The 20,000-nt window shown below is 45.0% G+C and overlaps 1 protein-coding gene across 1 annotated transcript in view; it reads right to left on the bottom strand.

The window, feature by feature from the left end:
- Window positions 1-20,000, bottom strand: part of MAU2 (MAU2 sister chromatid cohesion factor) — a 327,528-nt gene that overhangs the window by 60,766 nt on the left and 246,762 nt on the right. Inside the window, exon 19 of the mRNA XM_085893805.1 lies at window positions 1-250. This exon is cut by the window's left edge and continues 1,486 nt beyond it. Within this exon, the coding sequence (XP_085749931.1) occupies window positions 1-250 (250 nt within the window). The remainder of the gene's footprint in view (window positions 251-20,000) is intronic.

Raw genomic sequence — 20,000 nt, 5'->3', positions numbered from 1 at the left:
AAACTCCGCCGAAGAGCGTTAACTTTATCCAAGCGTATTTGTCCTTTCAACTCGTCCAGTTTAGCATGTTTCGAGCTGTAATGACGCTCGAGGTTGGACTTTTTCATCACCGAGAGCGCTTCCCGACAAATTAGGCATACTGGCTTGCCTTTTACTTCCACAAAGAAATAATCGTTTGCCCATTTCTCTTGGAAAGTGCGACTTTCCGCATCCACCATTATTTTCTTGTTAGTCGCCATGTTTGCATATACTGAATGAAATGATGACATGAGATTACGCGATCACACATTACGTTACACACGTGCTGCATTCACTGACCCTGAACGTGAAACAGACAGATGACAGCTGTCCGTTTTTAGCTGTCCGTTTTTAGCTGTCCGTTTAATTTATTTTTTTAGGAATTAATAATCGGTCTGGAGTTTTTTTGTGTTGTATTTCTGAGGTTGCTTTTGTTTATTTTTATGAATTGCCTCGCGGGCCGGATCAAACAGTCTCGCGAGCCGTATACGGCCCGGAGGCCGGAGGTTCCCCACCCCTGCCTTAGAGGAATAGCAAAGTAAGCCAAGGTGTCAGTGAGTACAGTTTCCTACACCATCAAAAGGCACTTGGAAATTGGAGAAAACTCTGACAGGAAGAGGTCTGGCAAACCCAAAGCCACAACATAATCAGAAAACAACTTTCTGAGAGTCAATAGCTTGCGTAATAGGTGGCTCACGGGATAGCAGCTTCAAGCACAGCTTAACACTGGTCGAAGTAAGGAAGTCTCGGTTTCAACTGTGAAGGGAAGACTTCGAGCTGCAGGTTTGACAGGTCGAGTGGCAGTAAGAAATCCATTGCTAAGATGGCAAAATAAGAAAAAGAGGCTTCCCTGGGCAATGAAGCACCGCCAGTGGACGACTGAAAACTGGAAGACCGTCTAGTGGACAAACAAATCAATATTTGAACTCTTCGGTTCATCACGCAGGGTTTTTGTATGCCGTCGAGTAGGCGAAAGGATGGGTCCTCAGTGTGTGACACCAACTGTCAAACATGGACGAGGAAGCATGATGATCTGGGGCTCTTTTGCTGGATCCAGAGTCAGCGACTTGCACAGAGTGACTGGCACCCTGAACCAAAAGGGCTACCACAGCATTTTGCAGCGCCATGCAATACCCTCTGGTCTACGCATAGTTGGTCAGGGGTTCATTTGACAGCAAGATAACGACCCAAAATATACCTCCAGACTATGTCAGAACTACCTTAGAAGAAAAGAACAAGAAGGTAGGCTTCAAATCATGGAATGGCCAGCACAGTCTCCAGATTTAAACCCCATCGAGCGGGTTTGGGATGAACTGGACAGAAGGGTGAAAGCAAAGCAACCCACAGGTGCAACACATTTGTGGGAACTTCTGCAACAGTGTTGGGAAGAACTTTCCGAACAATGTTTGATTTCCATTGTAGAAAGAATGCCACGAGTGTGTTCTGCTGTTATATCTGCAAAAGGTGGCTACTTTGATGAGTCAAAAATTTTGGTTAAATTTTGTTTAACAAAACGATTCCATCATTTCTTTCTTATCTGCAATTTTTTATTTGTTCTGTGCTTTAATTTCAGAGTACATTGAAACATTAAACTGCTTAAATTTCAGTAAAAACTAAGGCCTGGTTTTGACTTAGTGGTTCGGGTGGCGGCTTGGGATCCTAGGATCCTGACTTCAAGCCCCGTTTGGGCCGCTGAATTAATAGACCAGGAGGTTGACTCAGCCTGTCATCCTTCCGAGGTCAGCAAAATGAGTACCAGTGCACTGGTAAGGGGGACACTGCATCAGCGGCATAGCTGCGTCCCAACCAATGATGCAACCAGCAGCCACAGGCTGCACTCAATAGAGAGAGTAAAAACTAGAAAAATGGTGGTGTTCTAAAACTTTTGACTGGTGGTGTATATATATATATATATATATATATATATATATATATATATATATATATATATATATATATATATATATATATATATATATATATATATATATATATATATATATATACCTGGTGTTGGCGCAGTGGTTGGGGCAGCAGCTTGGGATCCAAAACGTCCTGAGTTCAAGCCCCGTTGGGCCACTGAATTAATACACCAGGGGGTTGACTCAGCCTGTCATCCTTCCGAGGTCGGTGAAATGAGAACCAGTATACTGGGCCGGTGTATACCCTGGTTAAAATAGGTGTACCATATCCCTGTGTCGGAAGAGGCGACCAGGGTTGCGTCAGGAAGGGCATCCGGCGTAAAACATGTGCCAAATCACTATGCGGATCATATGGATGATCCGCTGTGGCGACCCCAAACGGGAGCAGCCGAAAGAAGAAGAAGATATATATATAAATATATATAATATATATCTATATGATTTTATATACACTTATATCCATATATATATATATATATATATATATATATATATATATATATATATATATATATATATATATATATATATACATAAATTTTTCCATGCTGCATTTCAATTACATTGCAGTCTGTTCTCATCCATCTTTTCTCTCCACTTCACCCAAGGAAAGCAACAACATGGTTGTACCTGCAATGCAGCTCGCAAGCAAAATTCCTGATGTTTCTGTTCAATTGTGGTCATCAGCATTGCTTCGTGGTAAGGATCTGCTTGAATGATCATGCAGATGCCAACCTTACAATCTACCTGCCTGTTATCAAGTGTTACCACATGCTGTCCCAATGGAGGCAAATGTCATTTTTAGAAAAGACGATGTAACAGTTGCCTCAAATGTTGAAAATGTATCCCATGAATTACAAAATGTTGCTCGCAACTGTTGCATGCAACAATTGTGGTCAGTTGATGTTTCACAAAGTTTATGATGTTCCAAGGACTTAACATGATTAATTCAACTTTGCACTTTCCCAGAAGAATATAGGAGAGTTGGGAAATTTTGTTATGATGGACATAAATTTTACAGTGTTTGGAAGTTTGTGGAGGCACGATTCTCTCGATTTGAGATGGAAGTCACATTTTGGGTAGGAAGAAGGGTATACGAATATACATAAAGTTGCATAAAGCAACTGAGAAAGCTATACAAGGTAAGCCATTTGCTATTTAAAACCCAATTCAGGTTCCTCTGCAGCTGTAGACATTCACAAGTAGTACATACATAAGAATCCCAATGCTACATACCCACTCAACTACTGTACTGGTTTGTATGATGATAAGGAATAATATAAACTATAAGGAAGCAAATAACAGTAAAAGACAAAACCATATGTTTGAGAGTAACCAACCCAAAGAGATTCTACCGCGAATTAGGGAAACAAAAGCAAAATGTGTCAACTCCCCCCTGAAAAAGAAAAGGTAGAAAAATTCTGGAAATGAATTTTTGAAGATCAGAAAGAACATAAGGAAGTGGAATATATCCCAAACTTGAAAAAGCAGCAACATCTGAAGGAAATACCCCCAGTGATTATTGGTGAAGAAAAAATTGGAAAACTTTTTAAAATGCCAAACTTTAAAAGCTCAGGCCCAGATGGAATTCAAAACTTCTGCCTAAAACAGCTGGATGCTGTCCACAATCACTATGCCGGGACATTCAACAAACTAATCCAAGAGGAAAAGTCAGTGGGTTAGTGGCTCGTAGAAGGAAACACCTTTCTCATCCAAAAATCTGAAGAAACCCAACTTCCTCACAAATACAGGCCAACAACATGCCCACCAGCAACATACAAACTTTAACAGGAATTGTCACAGAAGTGATGTACCTTCACCTAACACAAGAAGAAGGTTTAGAGGCAGAACAAAAGGGATGTAAGAGAGGTTGTTATGGAACAATTCACCACCGACTACTGAACAAGGCTGTTCTTGATAATTGAATAATGTGAAGAACCAAATGATCCACCGCATGGGTAGACAATAAGAAAGCTTTCAACGGTGTTCCACATTTGTGAATGATAAAAAGAATGCAAATATACAAAATCAATCCCCAAACTAGAAAGCATCTGAAAACGCAAAACCCGTCTTTGTTTTTCGACTTCTTCTACTTCTCTGACTTTGACTTCGACTTCAACTTCTTCTTCTGCTACTTCTACTTTTTCTGCTTCTTCATCTTCTTCCTCTTCCTCCTTTTCTTCCATATGCTAAATGGTACTTTGACCTATTGACCAAATTCTTACTTTAGTAATGGTTGGATAAGAAAACCAGGTCAGATCAGTCAGGTATGGGAGTATGCACTGGAGCAGCGTGTCACTGTGTTCACTTTCCATCGGTTACTCCAGAGGCCTCCGTCTGGCCATCCCCCAGGCATATGCCTGGCCCATCCCCATCTCCTTCAGATACCGATCGACCTGCTGCAACCACAAAGCACGCTGTGTCATCCCATTGGCCTTCTCCACTCTCGAGGCTCCCTCGCTGAGAGAATCTGGTGAGCAGGATCAGCATCAGGAAATTGAGCCACATGTCCTTACAGCCACAGCTGATGCTCACAGACTATACAGGTAACAAATCTTATTTGAGTCTCTCTCAGCAATCACTCATTGGACACAAAGTGTGACCAGCGATAGCCAATGATTCTCCGAAGATACCTGGTACCAAAGGAATTAAGTCTCCATCAAAGAACCCTGGTCAGAGTCCAAGTCTCACATCCGTAGAGCAAGACCAAAAGCACCAAGGACCTGAAAACTCGGACTTTCATCCTCCTGCCATGGTATCGACAGCACCACATCCCATGATCCAGTGAATCCATGACTCCTCAGGCATGACCCAGACATCCGTTGACCTCTGGCTCACATCCTGCGGAGACGTGAATATCACTGCCAAGGTAAGTGAATCTCTCCTTGACTTGAACATCCTCACCACAAACAAGTACAGACAAGATGGCAGTATCCAATATGTCAGTGAAAGCCTGGATCTTTGTTTTGACCCAAGAAACCTGTTGTCCCAGCGGCTCCGATTCCTCATTCAGTGCCTCGAGGGTCCCGACAAGGACATCCAGTTTTTCGGCAAGGATGACTGCATCATCTGCAAAATCAAGGTCAAGATATCCCAAGCGATGCCCTGTAGCTTGATCTCTCCGGCAACTTCCCCAGAATCCAGTGCATGCAAGTGTTGAAGAATGTCGGGGCCAACACACACCCCTGACGAACTCTAGTAACAACTGAAAATAAGTCAGAGATGGAATTACCACACTTCACAGCACTCTGTACCAGAGTGAAGTTCAGAAATCAGATCTATCAGTTTCGGTGACACCCCATGAAGACCGAGAATCTTTCAGAGCATTGGCTCTTAACCTAGGGGCGTGAGTAATTTCCAGAGGGGGCGTGAGCCCGGAGAAAAAAGTAGGAATTTCTCTAATTATTTTTGGAATTCTCTTAACAAGTGTTTGCATAATATCGTGATGAACATTAAAATAAACCAATGTCACCCGCAGGGTGACCCGTATCTTGCCAAAAGGTGAGCACGTGTGACTTTTTTAAGGTCACACTGAGGTGAACAGAGCTGCTATCCACCAGGAGCGACTCCTTGAGGAATATCTGCCTACGAGAGATTCCGATGAGAATCGTTCTACAGAGTAACCATGAAAAATATGTGTTTGCCTCATAATGTCACCAAATGACGTCATAATGTCTCAAGCTTGACATATCTAGAAAGCACTCATCGAGGTGTTCAATTTGAGGTACTACACGATATGGTTCCTAAAACTTGAAAATCTGACCTTGGGGTCAAATATGTTTGACCTCAGGCGCTAACCATGAAGGTCAAGGCCAATCGCCACCAAAAACTAATCAGCTGAGCGCCAGACCATATACTACATTCCCATAAAGTTTGGAGACGATTAGATTAAAATGACTCAAAAAATAAGGGTTTCGTCGACTCCCCTGATTTGCGACAGTGACCTTGACCTTTGACCTTGACCTTCAAAATTTTATGCGCTGAAAGGGACCTCTATAGGCCTCTGATATGCGAAGTTACAAAAATTTCCAATGATAACTGTGCTCTGCAGAATTTTTTATACATGATTACAGACAAACAAACAAACAAAAAAAAAACATACAAACTGACTAACATATCTTGCAAAAACTTCGTTTTGGCAAGATAAAAAACAAAAGTATCGCCTTTAATAATTTTCGTTTTCTATTCGCTACTGGGCCTACCATTTTCTGTATTAAAATCAATTTTAAAATTTAACATTTATATAAATTTCATATTAAAATTTCTATTTTATTTTAAGTTTAATATTTAAAAAAAATTTTCACAGATTTGCAGTCCCCATTTCAAACTAATTATTTCACAATTAGTGCAAAAAAGTGGAAGTATCTTGACGAATATATTCGATTTGGATTTGTGTCCCTCCAAAAGCGTGACACAGAGGTGACACAGAAGAAGAAGGAAAAAAAATTGGCTCTGTAATTTAGAAAATGCGTTCATACAGCAAACGTCTCAGAAATCGGATCTTATTGAGTATATATTGTTTTTAAACTCACAAAACACCATGTAACCTTTGTAAATCATGGACCGCTACCTCGCAGTTGTAGTAACTGCTGACTGTACATTCCGATCTGGACACGAACTGTACTGCTATCCACTGTAGGGCGCTCAGCAAGTGGCTTAAACACTCAAGCACGCACTCCAATTCAATGGTTGACAAGGAATGGCTGGCCAGGCTGTGGCTTCATACCATAAAGGATCCCTTTAACTTTTAAGCTGCTCTTCACTGCACCTGCAGCAGTTAAAGAAATTAAATGAATTAGTTCAAATATTGACTTTATCCACAAAAGAGCTGCTGTTTAATGTAGAACAACGCTGGAGAGATCACAAAGTTTAATCGCCTGGGAAATAAACATTGCAGATAAACGACACGTTGTCTGCTCATTTGTGTGTGCGTCACGTGGTACATCGTTTCGCGGTCCGCACAAACATTATAACTTTGTTTTAAGACATCCATTTTTCACCAGATTTGCTTTGGTTTCCTGGAGAGCACCTCGCGGAAACTCCGAAAATATAGAAACAGATCTGGCAGACACTATGGATAAGCAGTCCTTCTGCGGGACAGGGCACGAGGTCAAACAGTGAATGCAATAAATCAAATAGCTCAATGAAACTGGTTAATTTTCACACATTCCTAAGTCTTTTGTTCACTCGATATAATTCTCCAAACAGCACAAAAATATGTTTAATGCTTTGGAAATTTCACATTTTCTTGTGTATATATGGAAAAGGAGGGGCCATAGCCTTGCTTGCTTAAAGTAAAAAGGTACAGTGGGGAAAACAAGTGTTTGATACATTGCCGATTTTGCAGGTTTTCCCACTTACAAAGCACATAGTGGTCTGTAATTTTTGTCATAGGTACACTTCAACTGTGAAAGACTGAATCTAAAACAAAAATCCTGAAAATCACATTGTATGATTTTTAAATAATTAATTTGCATTTTATTGCATGAAATAAGTATTTGATCACCTACCAACCAGTAAGAATTCTGGCTCTCACAGACCTGTTAGTTTTATCTTTAAGAAGCCCTCCTATTTTCCACTCATTACCTGTATTAACTGCACCTGTTTGAACTCGTTTTCTGCATAAAAGACAGTTGTCCACACTCAATCAATTGGACTCCAACCTCTCCATAATGGGCAAGACCGGAGAGCTGTCTAAGGACATCAGGGACAAAATTGTAGACTTGCACAAGGCTGGGATGGGCTACAGGACAATAGGCAAGCAGCTTGGTGAGAAGGCAACAACTGTTGGCGCAATTATTAGAAAATGGAAGAAGTTCAAGATAACGGTCAATCTCCCTCGGTCTGGGGCTCCATGCAAGATCTCACCTCGTGGAGCCTCAATGATCATGAGAGGTGAGGGATCAGCCCAGAACAACACAGCAGGACCTGGTCAATGACCTGAAGAGAGCTGGGACCACAGTATCAAAGAAAATAATAAGTAACACACTACGCCGTCATGGATTAAAATCCTGCAGCGCACGCAAGGTCCCTCTGCTCAAGCCAGCGCATGTCCAGGCCCGTCTGAAGTTTGCCAATGACCATCTGGATGATCCAGAGGAGGAATGGGAGAAGGTCATGTGGTCTGATGAGACCAAAAGAGAGCTTTTTGGTTTAAACTCCACTTGCCATGTTTGGAGGAAGAAGAAGGATGAGTACAACCCCAAGATCACCATCCCAACCGTGAAGCATGGAGAGGGAAAACATCATTCTTTGGGGATGCTTTTCTGCAAAGGGAACAGGACGACTGCACCCTATTGAGGGGAGGATGGATGGGGCCATGTATCGTGAGATCTTGGCCAACAACCTCCTTCGCTCAACAAGAGCATTGAAGATGGGGCATGGCTGGGTCTTCCAGCATGACAACGACCTGAAACACACAGCCAGGGCAACTAAGGAGTGGCTCCGTAAGAAGCATCTCAAGGTCCTGGAGTGGCCTCGCCAGTCTCCAGACCTGAACCCAATAGAAAATCTTTGGAGGGAGCTGAAAGTCTGTGTTGCCCAGCGACAGCCCCGAAACCTGAAGGATCTGGAGAAGATCTGTATGGAAGAGTGGGCCAAAATACCTGCTGCAGTCTGCAAACCTGGTTAAGAACTATAGGAAACGTCTGATCTCTGCAATTGCAAACAAAGGTTTCTGTACCAAATATTAAGTTCTGTTTTTCTGATGTATCAAATACTTATTTCATGCAATAAATTGCAAATCAATTATTTTAAAATCATACAATGTGATTTTCAGGATTTTTGTTTTAGATTCCGTCTTTCACAGTTGAAGTGTACCTATGATAAAAATTACAGATCTCTACGTGCTTTGTAAGTGGGAAAACCTGCAAAATCGGAAGTGTATCAAATACTTGTTCTCCCCACTGTATATTGGCTTAGTTTGAAGACTTGTTATTTCCTGAAATTATCAGATTTCGATTCTTATTTCATCCGGACGATATCTGATCCTCAAAGCCGAAATAATATTTTGATGATATACTTTCATTAGATTGTGGAAAATCGTGTCATATATGCATAAAATCGCTCCAAGCTCCTAATTTTAAAACTATAGCTCTTCCAAAAGTGATGTATACAGCGATTGGAAGCTCTGATGAACATAACAGGCATTTGATAATATGAGTGAGGAAAGTGGAATAAAAAAACTATCATTAATAAATCGTTGTGGCCTCTTCCAAGTCAAGGCATGGTGGAGCAGGCCAAAATGCATGGAGGCTTCAGATGCCAGTGAGGTTTCCGAGGATGCGTCTTAAGACCCCGTGGAGAGCAGTGACCAAGAATGCACCTGATATAGGATATACTTAAATAAAGCCTGTTAATTGTCTTCAAAAGGGGTGTTTTAATTAACCCAACACCCACTTTTCACCCCATGCACTTCCTTGGAGTTCTATTAGTATGCATGCAACGTTTGAGGGTGCTAGGTTTCATGGTTTTGTTGTTATGGAGGAGACATACTGACATTTATCAGTAGAGATGAGAGAATTACATGTTTGGCACGTGTCAGCCAGATAGCTGAAATGGCAGAATGCTGGTATTGTTCACCAGAGGCCTGAGTTCAATCTCTGGTCTAGGCATGTAATTTTCCCTCATATGCATCTGATATATAAAGAAGAAAGTTTGTTTGTTACCTCTGCCACTGAAGGTGGAAGGAGGTTATGTTTTCACCCCGCTCTCTGTTTGTTACTTACGAAATCTAAAGATTTCGTAAGTATATTGATGCCTTCCGTTTCTGTTTGTTTGTTTGTAGGCACGATAACTCGAGAACGGAAGAATCTACCAATGTCAAATTACACCACGTGATTCAGGAGGGTGATGGCTAGTGCTGATTAGATTTTGGTCAAAATCGGTCAAAGGTCAAGGTCACAGTGAGGTCAAACATAATTCCGTAAATTCATGTGGAGAAATGGAGTATTTTTGCTTCGCTCGACGTTACGAGTTCGTTTTAACTTCGATTTTAATTTTGTCTTCGGTTTTTGCGATCACTTAGGATGCTTAAAACTCGGTTGTCGAAATTCTGGTATAAATCGGATGTTTTGGAGACGTTTTAAGATTGTATAAAAAATATTTCACTCGACGCATCATGGCTCGTCCCATGATGCAGTGCGCTCGAGCAGACGCGTCGTTGAGTGACGTTAAGGCTTTGCGTGGAGAAATGGAGTATTTTTGCTTCGCTCGACGTTACGAGTTCGTTTTAACTTCGATTTTAATTTTGTCTTCGGTTTTTGCGATCGCTTAGGACGCTTAAAACTCGGTTGTCGAAATTCTGGAACAGCGATGAATAACTGATATATATATATATATATATATATATATATATATATATATATATATATATATATATATATATATATAATAAAGCTTTTATCAGATTCTTCTGAAAAGTAATACACCTATTATCTGGCATATCCTGCTGTTACTGAATCACTTTTTTTAAAAATAAAAACAAAAAAATGGAATTTTTATAAGAAATGTACTTTTTGTCTTGGACTCATTCCACTGAACAACAAAAACTTTTTACTGGAGATGTGTAAAGTGATTTAGACTAATTTGGGTACGCTGATTTCAAAAATCATAACCGTTTTGCTGTATCACGTCAGGATTTTCAGTAACAGAAATATTCCCATTGCCTAGAAGTCAGGATTTCAATGAAATTTACAAAAATTCATTTATTCATTTATTTCATCATGAATGCTTCAAAATTATAGAAATTACAGAAAAACTCCACTAGAATGTAATTAAAAATGCTTTAGGCATTTGGCTTTGCGTTTGTGCTGCTCTGTGTCAGTTTCACGATGCAGGAACCAGCAGAAATCGCCCATCATGTTCGGGTTGTGCCGCCCTTGGTAACGCGTCTCCACGAGTGAAATCTCTTGGTGGAATCGCTCGCCGTGCTCGTCCGAGACTGCTCCCAAGTTGTCAGGGAAGAAGTTCAGGTGCTGGTGTAGGAAATGGATTTTCAGGGACATCCTGGAGCCAAGTTTCCTGAAGGACTCCAGCAGCTGCTGCACTATTTCTTCATAGTTGTCCGCGCGCTCGTTCCCCAAGAAGTTGTCCGTCACTGCTTTGAAGCTCCTCCACGCTGCCAGCTCTTTGGGGTTTAGAGTTGTCGGAAAAGTTTCGTCCTTCATAATCTGTCGGATTTGCGGTCCAACAAAGACACCAGCCTTGATCTTGGCCTCCGACAAGGTGTTGCCAAACTTTTCCTTGAGGTATAAAAACCCACGCCCATTCAGATCCATTGCCCGTACAAAACTTTTCATCAAGCCGAGCTTTATGTGGAGTGGTGGAAGGAAAACCTTGGCTGGGTCGACAAGGGCGACATGCTTCACGTTGTGTCGACCAGGTACATGCTCTTTTCGCTCTTCCCAATCTTTCTTCGTCCAGTGATTCTTGTCGTCTCTGCTATCCCAGAGACAAAGGAAGCACATGTATTTCGTGTAGCCTGACTGCAGCCCTAACAACAGCGCCACCACTTTCAAGTCTCCGCAGATGTGCCAGTTGAAGTCATTGTACTTGATGGAATCAAGCAGCTGCCGCATAGTCTCATAGGTCTCTGTCATGCCGAACGCGTGAGCCAGTGGGACTGATGGTTTCTCGTTGCCATTGTGGAGCAAAACAGCCTTCAAGCTGTTCTTCCCCGAGTCGATGAAGAGGCGCCAGTCTGCAGGATCGTGATCACACCCAAGTTCTTTCAACAGACCGTTGATGTCACTGCAGAATGTCATCGTGTCTTCCATCTCAAAGAACTCAGCCATGTCTCTGTGACGTGCTCTGAACAAGGATATCTTGGTGTTAGGTTCAAGTAGATTCCACTGCTGCAGCCTTGATCCAAGCAGCTCTGCCTTCGCCTTTGACAGCGAGAGATCTCTTACAAGATCATTTAAGTCTCCCTGGTTCAGAAGGAGTGATTCTTGAGTGTCGGGTTCAAAAGGTTCATCATCACCATCCTCTTCACCACTGCTTACAGCTATGTTCTGATCAGCTGGAGGTGTTGGAACGGGGTTCTCGTCATCATGAGGCACAGGTTTACGAGCAGAGACGCAGTCAGCGTACTTGATGTGACCTTTATTCTTCTTGTTGAAGCCGACGATGCTTGTGCAGCAGAAATAACAACCATCATGATGATTCTGCGGCTCACGCCATATCATGGGCACCGCAAATGGCATGCTCGCGCGCTTGCCCACCAACCACTGAGTCAAGGTTGTGTGACAGCTTGTGCAGCAGATGTGTGGTGCCCAGCTCTGTTCTTGGTTCCCCACCTTACACCCGAAGTAGTGAAAGTAGGCGGCCTTCATTTTCACTGCTGTAGATATACTTCGCTGTTGATCTTTTTTGGTATACCGACCACAGACATAACAGAAGTTGTCAGGATGATTGGTACAGGAACGCCTACTCATCTTTATCTGAAAGAAAGAAATATAACACAAGTTAACAACAATTGTACGAAATAGACATGTTAAAGACATATGTAAATTTCATTGAAATCCTGACTTCTAGGCAATGGGAATATTTCTGTTCCTGAAAATCCTGACGTGATACAGCAAAACGGTTATGATTTTTGAAATCAGTGTACCCAAATTAGTCTTAATCACTTTACACATCTCCAGTAAAAAAAAATTTTTGAAATTTGTTGTTCAGTGTTATCTGCAAACCACAGTGTAAAATCGTAGACCACAATGAATTCAGAATTCAAGCTCCCCTTGGGCTTCTGACTGATTCATGCTTTTATTAGACAAGGTCAGAGGTCAAGTTGACGATTTCGTAAGTACCAGTCTATGACTGCTTGTTTGTTTGTTTGTTTGTTTGTAGGCACGATAACTCGAGAACGGAAGAAGCTACCAATGTCAAATTACACCACGTGATTCAGGAGGGTGATGGCTAGTGCTGATTAGATTTTGGTCAAAATCGGTCAAAGTCACGGTGAGGTCAAATATTCGATTTTTGATGGTTTGGTACAGATAACTCGAGAACGGAAGAAGCTACCAATGTCAAATTACACCACGTGATTCAGGAGGCTGATGGCTAGTGCTGATTAGATTTTGGTCAAAATCGGTCAAAGGTCAAGGTCACAGTGAGGTCAAACATCCAAAACATTCGATTTTTGATGGTTTGGTACAGAATCATCGTAGAAACTTCTGGTTTGCGTCGTGACCTTCTCAAGAGACAGCTTTTATTAGACAAGGTCAGAGGTCAAGTTGACAATTTCGTAAGTACCAGTCTATGACTGCTTGTTTGTTTGTCTGTTTGCTTGTGTGCAGGATTTCTCAAAAAGTTGTATACAGATTCGGATGAAATTTGGTGGACAGGTTGGGTGTGTGACAAGGATGAACTGATTAGATTTTAGTGAAGATCCGGATCCGACAACTCTAATTTTTTCAGTGATTCGTCACTATTGAGAAAAAGGGCTACCCTGATGTATATCAAGATATCTGCAAAAGTTGTGGACAGATTCACATGAAACTTGGGGCACAGGTTGGGTGTGTGACAAGGACATATTTATTCGATTTTGGTGAAGATCTGAATCTGGGAATTATTTAATTTTTAAAGTGCTTCATCACCATTGAAAGAAAGGGCCAAAAACGATATATTGCATGATATTTCAAAAAGTTATTGGGATCGATATGTTCCACTAGATCAGGCATTTCTGATGGTATGCGCTCTACTGAGTGCCCTTCCAGTTTGTTTGTGTGTTTGTTTGTTTCTCTATTAGGACCCAACAGGAACCAGTGCAATGAAATTTTGCATGGCCTCTTCTTTCATCCAAAGGAAGGTTGAGAGCTATGTTTGACTAAAAAAAATTTGACCCCAGATAAAAGCAGATAATTGGCCTTCAGCCCTCGATCGGATCTTGTGCTGATACACTCCCTGCATTTTTTTTCTTCCTGGAAGCGATCGAGTAATATGTATTGTGAAGATCACATGTTGAGGATGTCGTGATTTGTTGTCAACAACATAAGTTTGATTAATTATTATTGTTTGCACGTGTGCTTGTAATTAAAAAGATTGCTTTACACAGGTTTAATAAAACACCTCCATGCTCAGGCCTGAGTGAGTATGGTGCTTACACACTCCCATGATAAAGTAATATGTATTGTGAAGATCATATGTTGAGGTCATATTGTTATGAATCTGGAAGCCATGAGCACTCAACATACAGGTCGCTATAGAACAGTTATATCGGGAAGTATGTGTTTATAGTTAGGGCCCCCCTACCTGTGTCTAATGGGTAATTAAATGTTCATGTGCTGCAGAGTTACTTTGATAGTCAGGGTTTTCTTTTATTATTACATCCATAAATCCTCATAACTACAACAACACCAGCATCACCCTCACCTTCACCTCGCTCTGACCGACGCCATTGCCTACGTGCGTGTCAGCACGTATGTGGGCGGAGCCCACGCAGGATAATGTTCCTCTGCCTGTTTGGTGGGCGGTCCGCAGCAACGGCCGTCATGCCCCCCCCCCCCCCGGGTCCAATCAACAGCCTTGGTGCCCGTTTTGGCCAATGACAGGGCGACGAGCGCATTTTGTGCTCCAAAACCGTCCAGTGAGGGAAAGCAGGGAGGGAGGAGGCGTCCCCTCCCCCCCTGGACAAGGGTGAATAAGGTTGCGGCACGATCAGACCAAGAGGAGAGTTTGAGATAGTTGATGACCTTCGAGCAGGCAAGGTTGTGGTCAATCTGACGGGCAGGTTGAACAAGTGTGGAGTTATCAGCACTCGCTTTGACTTTAAACTCAAAGACTTGGAGAAGTGGCAGAGAAACCTCCTGCCTTCTCGACAGTTTGGGATACAGAGGAGAGTTTTGGTTGCCGGGACGAGCGCTGAAGGGAGCTCTGGATTCTGCTCGCCTCTCGCTGGTGCCTGGTTCTTCCATCGCCTCTCGCTGGTGCCTGGTTCTTCCATCGCCTCTCGCTGGTGCCTGGTTCTTCCATCGCCTCTCGCTGGTGCCTGGTTCTTCCATCGCCTCTCGCTGGCGTCTGGTTCTTCCATTGCCTCTCGCTGGCGCCTGGTCCTTCGGACCGCATCGCGACGCTGGTCTGTGTCGCTCGTCTCGTCGAAGACCGCACGAGGCGGGAAGGTCCATGTCCTTCTGGGTGTGCGTGTGTGTGTGTGTGTGTGTGTGTGTGTGTGTGTGTGTGTGTGTGTGTGTGTGTGTGTGTGTGTGTGTGTGTGTGTGTGTGTGTGTGTGTGTGTGTGTGTGTGTCTCTGGGGCCCTGTCTGTAAGTAGGAATTGGATAAGTGTCTTAGCTGTACCTTATTTGCCTTGCATCTCTTATTAGTCGTGATAACTCTGCCCTTACGTGCTTCCCTCCTTCCCCACCTACTGTGAATAAATACCCTATTTGTTAAATGTATCAGCTCGTTTTTGTGTTTCTTTTATTGGTTTAACACGGTGTGTGTTGGGGAATTAGAAAGGCCGTTGTTGCCGTAGATGTACGCTTGGACCGACGGATCTCGGTAACCATCTGCTCGGGGTACGCACGGTTTGAGCCCGTTACTGGCTCGTTCCGCTCGAGCTCCGCCGAGGGTGAATTTCCCCGGTTGTTTGGACGACGTGGGTATTTAGGTAAATTGAAATTGGCAATCGACCCTATCCCACGTGGCCGACTTATTGGCGATCTTCGGTCCGATAAGGGACCCGTCAGCTCCGGAGTTATCCGGGGTGACGACCTATAAATTCCGAGTGTTCGGAAGAGTTGACCCTACTGCTCCACCGAGCGGTCGTGCTCTCAACCGATCTCCGGCCCGCAACAAATTGGTGTCAGTCATGGAGATACGAACCCCTCCGCCTACATTAACAAAATTTACAGGTTCGAAGCAGCAACAAATTGGTAGTCAGGAGTGCGATTCGGCCCCTCGGCCTCCGAAGAGAAATTTACGGGTCGGATCAAGGATGTACAGAGCGAAACCCCTCCCCCCCTCCCCCCCGTTCCTCCAAATTGTGAGTGATATTAAATTTTGTTTCCAACACGCAACATGTCTAACCAAGACGAGCTGAGGCAGGTGGGTAGTTGTGTAGAGGAACCTATGGTCCGGGACACCACCCCCATGTAAGAAGACGTGCTCCCGCAACCAAACTCAGAGTCCGTAAGGGGCGCAGGGGCGGCGTATGACACTCCCCCCCCCCCCACCCCTCCGTCAAACTTCCCTCCCAACCCTTGGTGGATTCGCGTCCGACCGAGGCGCATCGGCTGCCTCAGGGTCAGTTGACATGAGACAGATGTTAGAGGCGTTGATGCGGAAGATGGATGACAAAATGGACGCAAATGCGCGCAAGATGGATGACATGAAGGGGGATTTGAAGCGCAAGATGGACGTGAGCGTACAAAGCATGAAGGTGGATTTGGAGCGCAAAATGGACGCAAATGCGTACAAAATGGATGAGATGAGGGACGATATGCAAACACAGCGGGGTGAGATGCAGACCATGGGGTTAAGCCTGCAGGCGAGCTTGGACGAGGTGAAAGGTGAAATGTGGACAACAGATTGCAAAATGGCGGTACCACGTGGCGGAGCGACCGAACCGACATGGAGTGTGCTACGTGTCCGGCCTGCGATAGAGACGGGTAAGGTCGAGAGGACGAGCGAAGTCATAATTGATGGGGAGACGCGTAGGGTGAGACACGAGGGGACAATGGAAGAACCAAAGGAGGTGACGGAGGCTGAGAAATTAACAGACGAAGAGCTAGGAAGAAACGGAAAATAATAAACAAGGTGACGGAGACTGAGAAATCAATAGAGGGGGACGAATTATATGAAACGAAAGACGAGCACACACACACGTAGTCAGGGAGGGACAATGGGGTTGAGCTGGTAGAATGTGTCGAGACCCGGTGTGAGCAGCAGGATAGCCTCCTTCAGGAACGGAGGGAGAAAATACGCTCTCTCAAAGCAGATCGCGACGAGGTGAGTCTGGTCAGGCCGAACGAGGTTGAGTGGATGAGTGCTGTGAACGGGTGCACGCGGAGTTTGGGGGGTATGGAAACCCCAGGATTTCTTGTGGTAGCGCGAATCCCCGATGTGATTGTCCCGGAGTGTGTGGTGGAGTGTATGAGTGGTACGAGTGTGTCGAAATGTGTGCCAGAAGGTAGGTATAGTGCGAGTGTCATGGCGTGTGTGAGTAACATGGCGTGCGTGGAAATGGACAGACCGATCCAGACGGGAGACAGGGATAGCGAGCCGAATGGGCCGCTCATAGGTATTTTGGTAACCGCGCCGGTCCCGCGAGTCACCGTGTACGAGGCCCGTTCGGCATTTTGCGAACGGCCCTCGCGCGCGCGTCTTCGTGGAGGGATTCCGGTGCAGGAATGTCCCGCTTTTCGAAAGAGACCGTCGCACGGATGTTTAAAAGGTAGGTGAGTGTTAGGTGAATTTGGAACACGCGGGTTCCCACGTGGGCGCGTGTGCGAAGCTCCATGTGCTGCATGCCGCGTGTTCTGTTCGCGGAATGCGTGGAGCGGGTTCCCGGGACGATGCGCTCGTGCTGGCTGGCACGGAAAACCGCGCGGGTGACGTCATCGGCGGGGATCTCGCGGCGCGAGCTCCGGGCGAACAGCGCACGTTGTTCCGCGTGGGGAATCCCTTGAAAGCGAGCGCTTGTTGCAATTGGCAGGGCGACTACAAGGCCTCAATTATCGGCCATTGGAGGGATGTTGGTATCGCCCATAGGGATGAGCGAGTGAGCCATCGACCACCACCTTGGCGGTGCAAAAGGGGAAAAAAAACTCGCTTCCAGTACACGGCCCCGGGTAGGATGTGGCAAGCATCCTATTGGGGCATAGGAGCACAAGTTAGTGGGAAGGGTTAGCGATAGATAGACCGGCCTCATGGGGGCATGAGCTGTCCTCCATGGGGCCCATGGACTAGTTAGTGGGAATTTTGGTTAGATTTAGAATGGGAAATGGATGTTGGGAGACACAAACAGACATGGAATGTGTAGTGGGGACGTAGCTTAGCTATGTAGAGTTAAACGGAACGTGCATTAGTTTAAGGGACGACGAGGGAGCATGAGTTAGTTAGGGGAATTTAGTTTGCAGAATGGCAGTGTCGAGTGATGTGAAAAATAGGAGTGTGTTGAAAAAAAAAAAGAAACAATGAATGAATATGGGTCAGCGGGCTCGAGTGTGTGAGTGGAGTGAATGTGGAATGCATGGTGCGAATGAATGATTGTGGGGAGGAGTGAAAGGAGTGAAACGGCAAGCCGCGCAGGTTCGGACACCAATTTGTTGTGGGCCGGGGATCGGTTGCGAGCACGACCGCTCGGTGGAGCAGTAGGGTTAACTCTGCCAAACACCCGGAATTTATAGGTCGTCACCCCCGATAACTCCGGAGCCGACGGGTCCCTTATCGGACTGAAGATCGCCAATAAGTCGGCCACGTGGGATAGGGTCGATTGCCAATTTCAATTTACCTAAATACCCACGTCGTCCAAACTACCGGTGAAATTCACCCTCGGCGAGAGCTCGAGCGGAACGAGCCAGTAGCGGGCTTGAACCGTGCGTATCCCGAGCGGATGGTTACCGAGATCCGTCGGTCCAAACGTACATCTACGGCAACAATGGCCTTTCTAATTCCCCAACACACACCGTGTTAAACCAATAAAAGAAACACAAAAACGAGCTGATACATTTAACAAATAGGGTATTTATTAACAGTAGGTGGGGAAGGAGGGAAGCACGTAACGGCAGAGTTATCACGACTAATAGGAGATGCAAGGCAAATAAGGTACAGTGAAGGCACTTATCCAATTCCTACTTCCAGACAGGGCCCCAGACACACACACGCACACACACACACACACACACACACACACACACACACACACACACACACACACACACACACACACACACACACACACACGGACATGGACCTTCCCACCTCGTGTGGTCTTCGACGAGACGAGCGACACAGACCAGCGTCGCGATGCGGTCCGAAGGACCAAGCGCCAGCGAGAGGCGATGGAAGGACGAGGCGCCAGCGAGAGGCGATGGAAGGACGAGGCGCCAGCGAGAGGCGATGGAAGGACGAGGCGCCAGCGAGAGGCGATGGAAGGACGAGGCGCCAGCGAGAGGCGATGGAAGGATGAGGCGCCAGCGAGAGGCGATGGAAGAACCAGGTGCCAGCGAGAGGCGATGGAAGGACCAGGCGCCAGCGAGACTTGAGCAGACTCAAGAGCTCCCTTGGGCGCTCCTCCCGGCAACCAAAACTCTCCTCTGTATCCCAAACTGTCGAGAAGGCAGGAGGTTTCTCTGCCACTTCTCCAAGTCTTTGAGTTGAACGTCAAAGCGAGTGCTGATAACTCCACACTTCAACCTGCCTGTCAGATTGACCACAACCTTGCCTGTTCGAAGGTCATCAACTATCTCAAACTCTCCTCTCGGTCCGATCGCACCGCAACCTTATTCACCCTTGTCCGTGGGGGGGGGCGGGGGTCGGGGCTCCGCCCACGTAAGTGCTGACACGCACGTAGGTAATGGCGTCGGTCAGAGCGAGGTGAAGGTGAGGGTGATGCTAGTGTTGTAGTTATGAGGATTTATGGATGTAATAATAAACGAAAACCCTGACTATCAAAGTAACTCCGCAGCGCATTAACATTTAATTACCCATTACACACAGGTAGGGGGGCCCTAACTATAAACACATTCTTACCGATATAACTGTTCTATAGGAACCTGTATGTTGAGTGCTCATGGCTTCCAGATTCGTAACAATATCATGTATGCAAGTTGAAAACGGAAACTATATTCCCCCATGTCTTATTATTTTTTATAAACAATGTCGAGGCTCATATAAGAGCTAACACACAGAACATATAACAAGGGGAGCAGGAGACAAGAGGGGTGGCAGAGGGAAGCACAAAACAGTGGGGAACAGAGACATTCGGGGATCTGTGGAGGGAAGAGGGATGGTGCGGGGTAAACAAGATGGACACTACAGGGACTTTGAGGAAGGAAAACAGGGAATTTAAAGGAGCTGGGTTTGGGGTGGATTAACGGGGGTAGAATGGATCGTGGTTT

The sequence above is a fragment of the Eptatretus burgeri genome, chromosome 9 (genome assembly GCF_056783735.1).
Source record: "Eptatretus burgeri isolate ZD-2024b chromosome 9, Ebu_testis_v1, whole genome shotgun sequence".
Classification (NCBI taxonomy): Eukaryota; Metazoa; Chordata; class Myxini; order Myxiniformes; family Myxinidae; genus Eptatretus; species Eptatretus burgeri.
The sequence above is the reverse complement of the archived record's forward strand: the minus strand, read 5'-3'. Positions and strand labels throughout refer to the sequence as shown.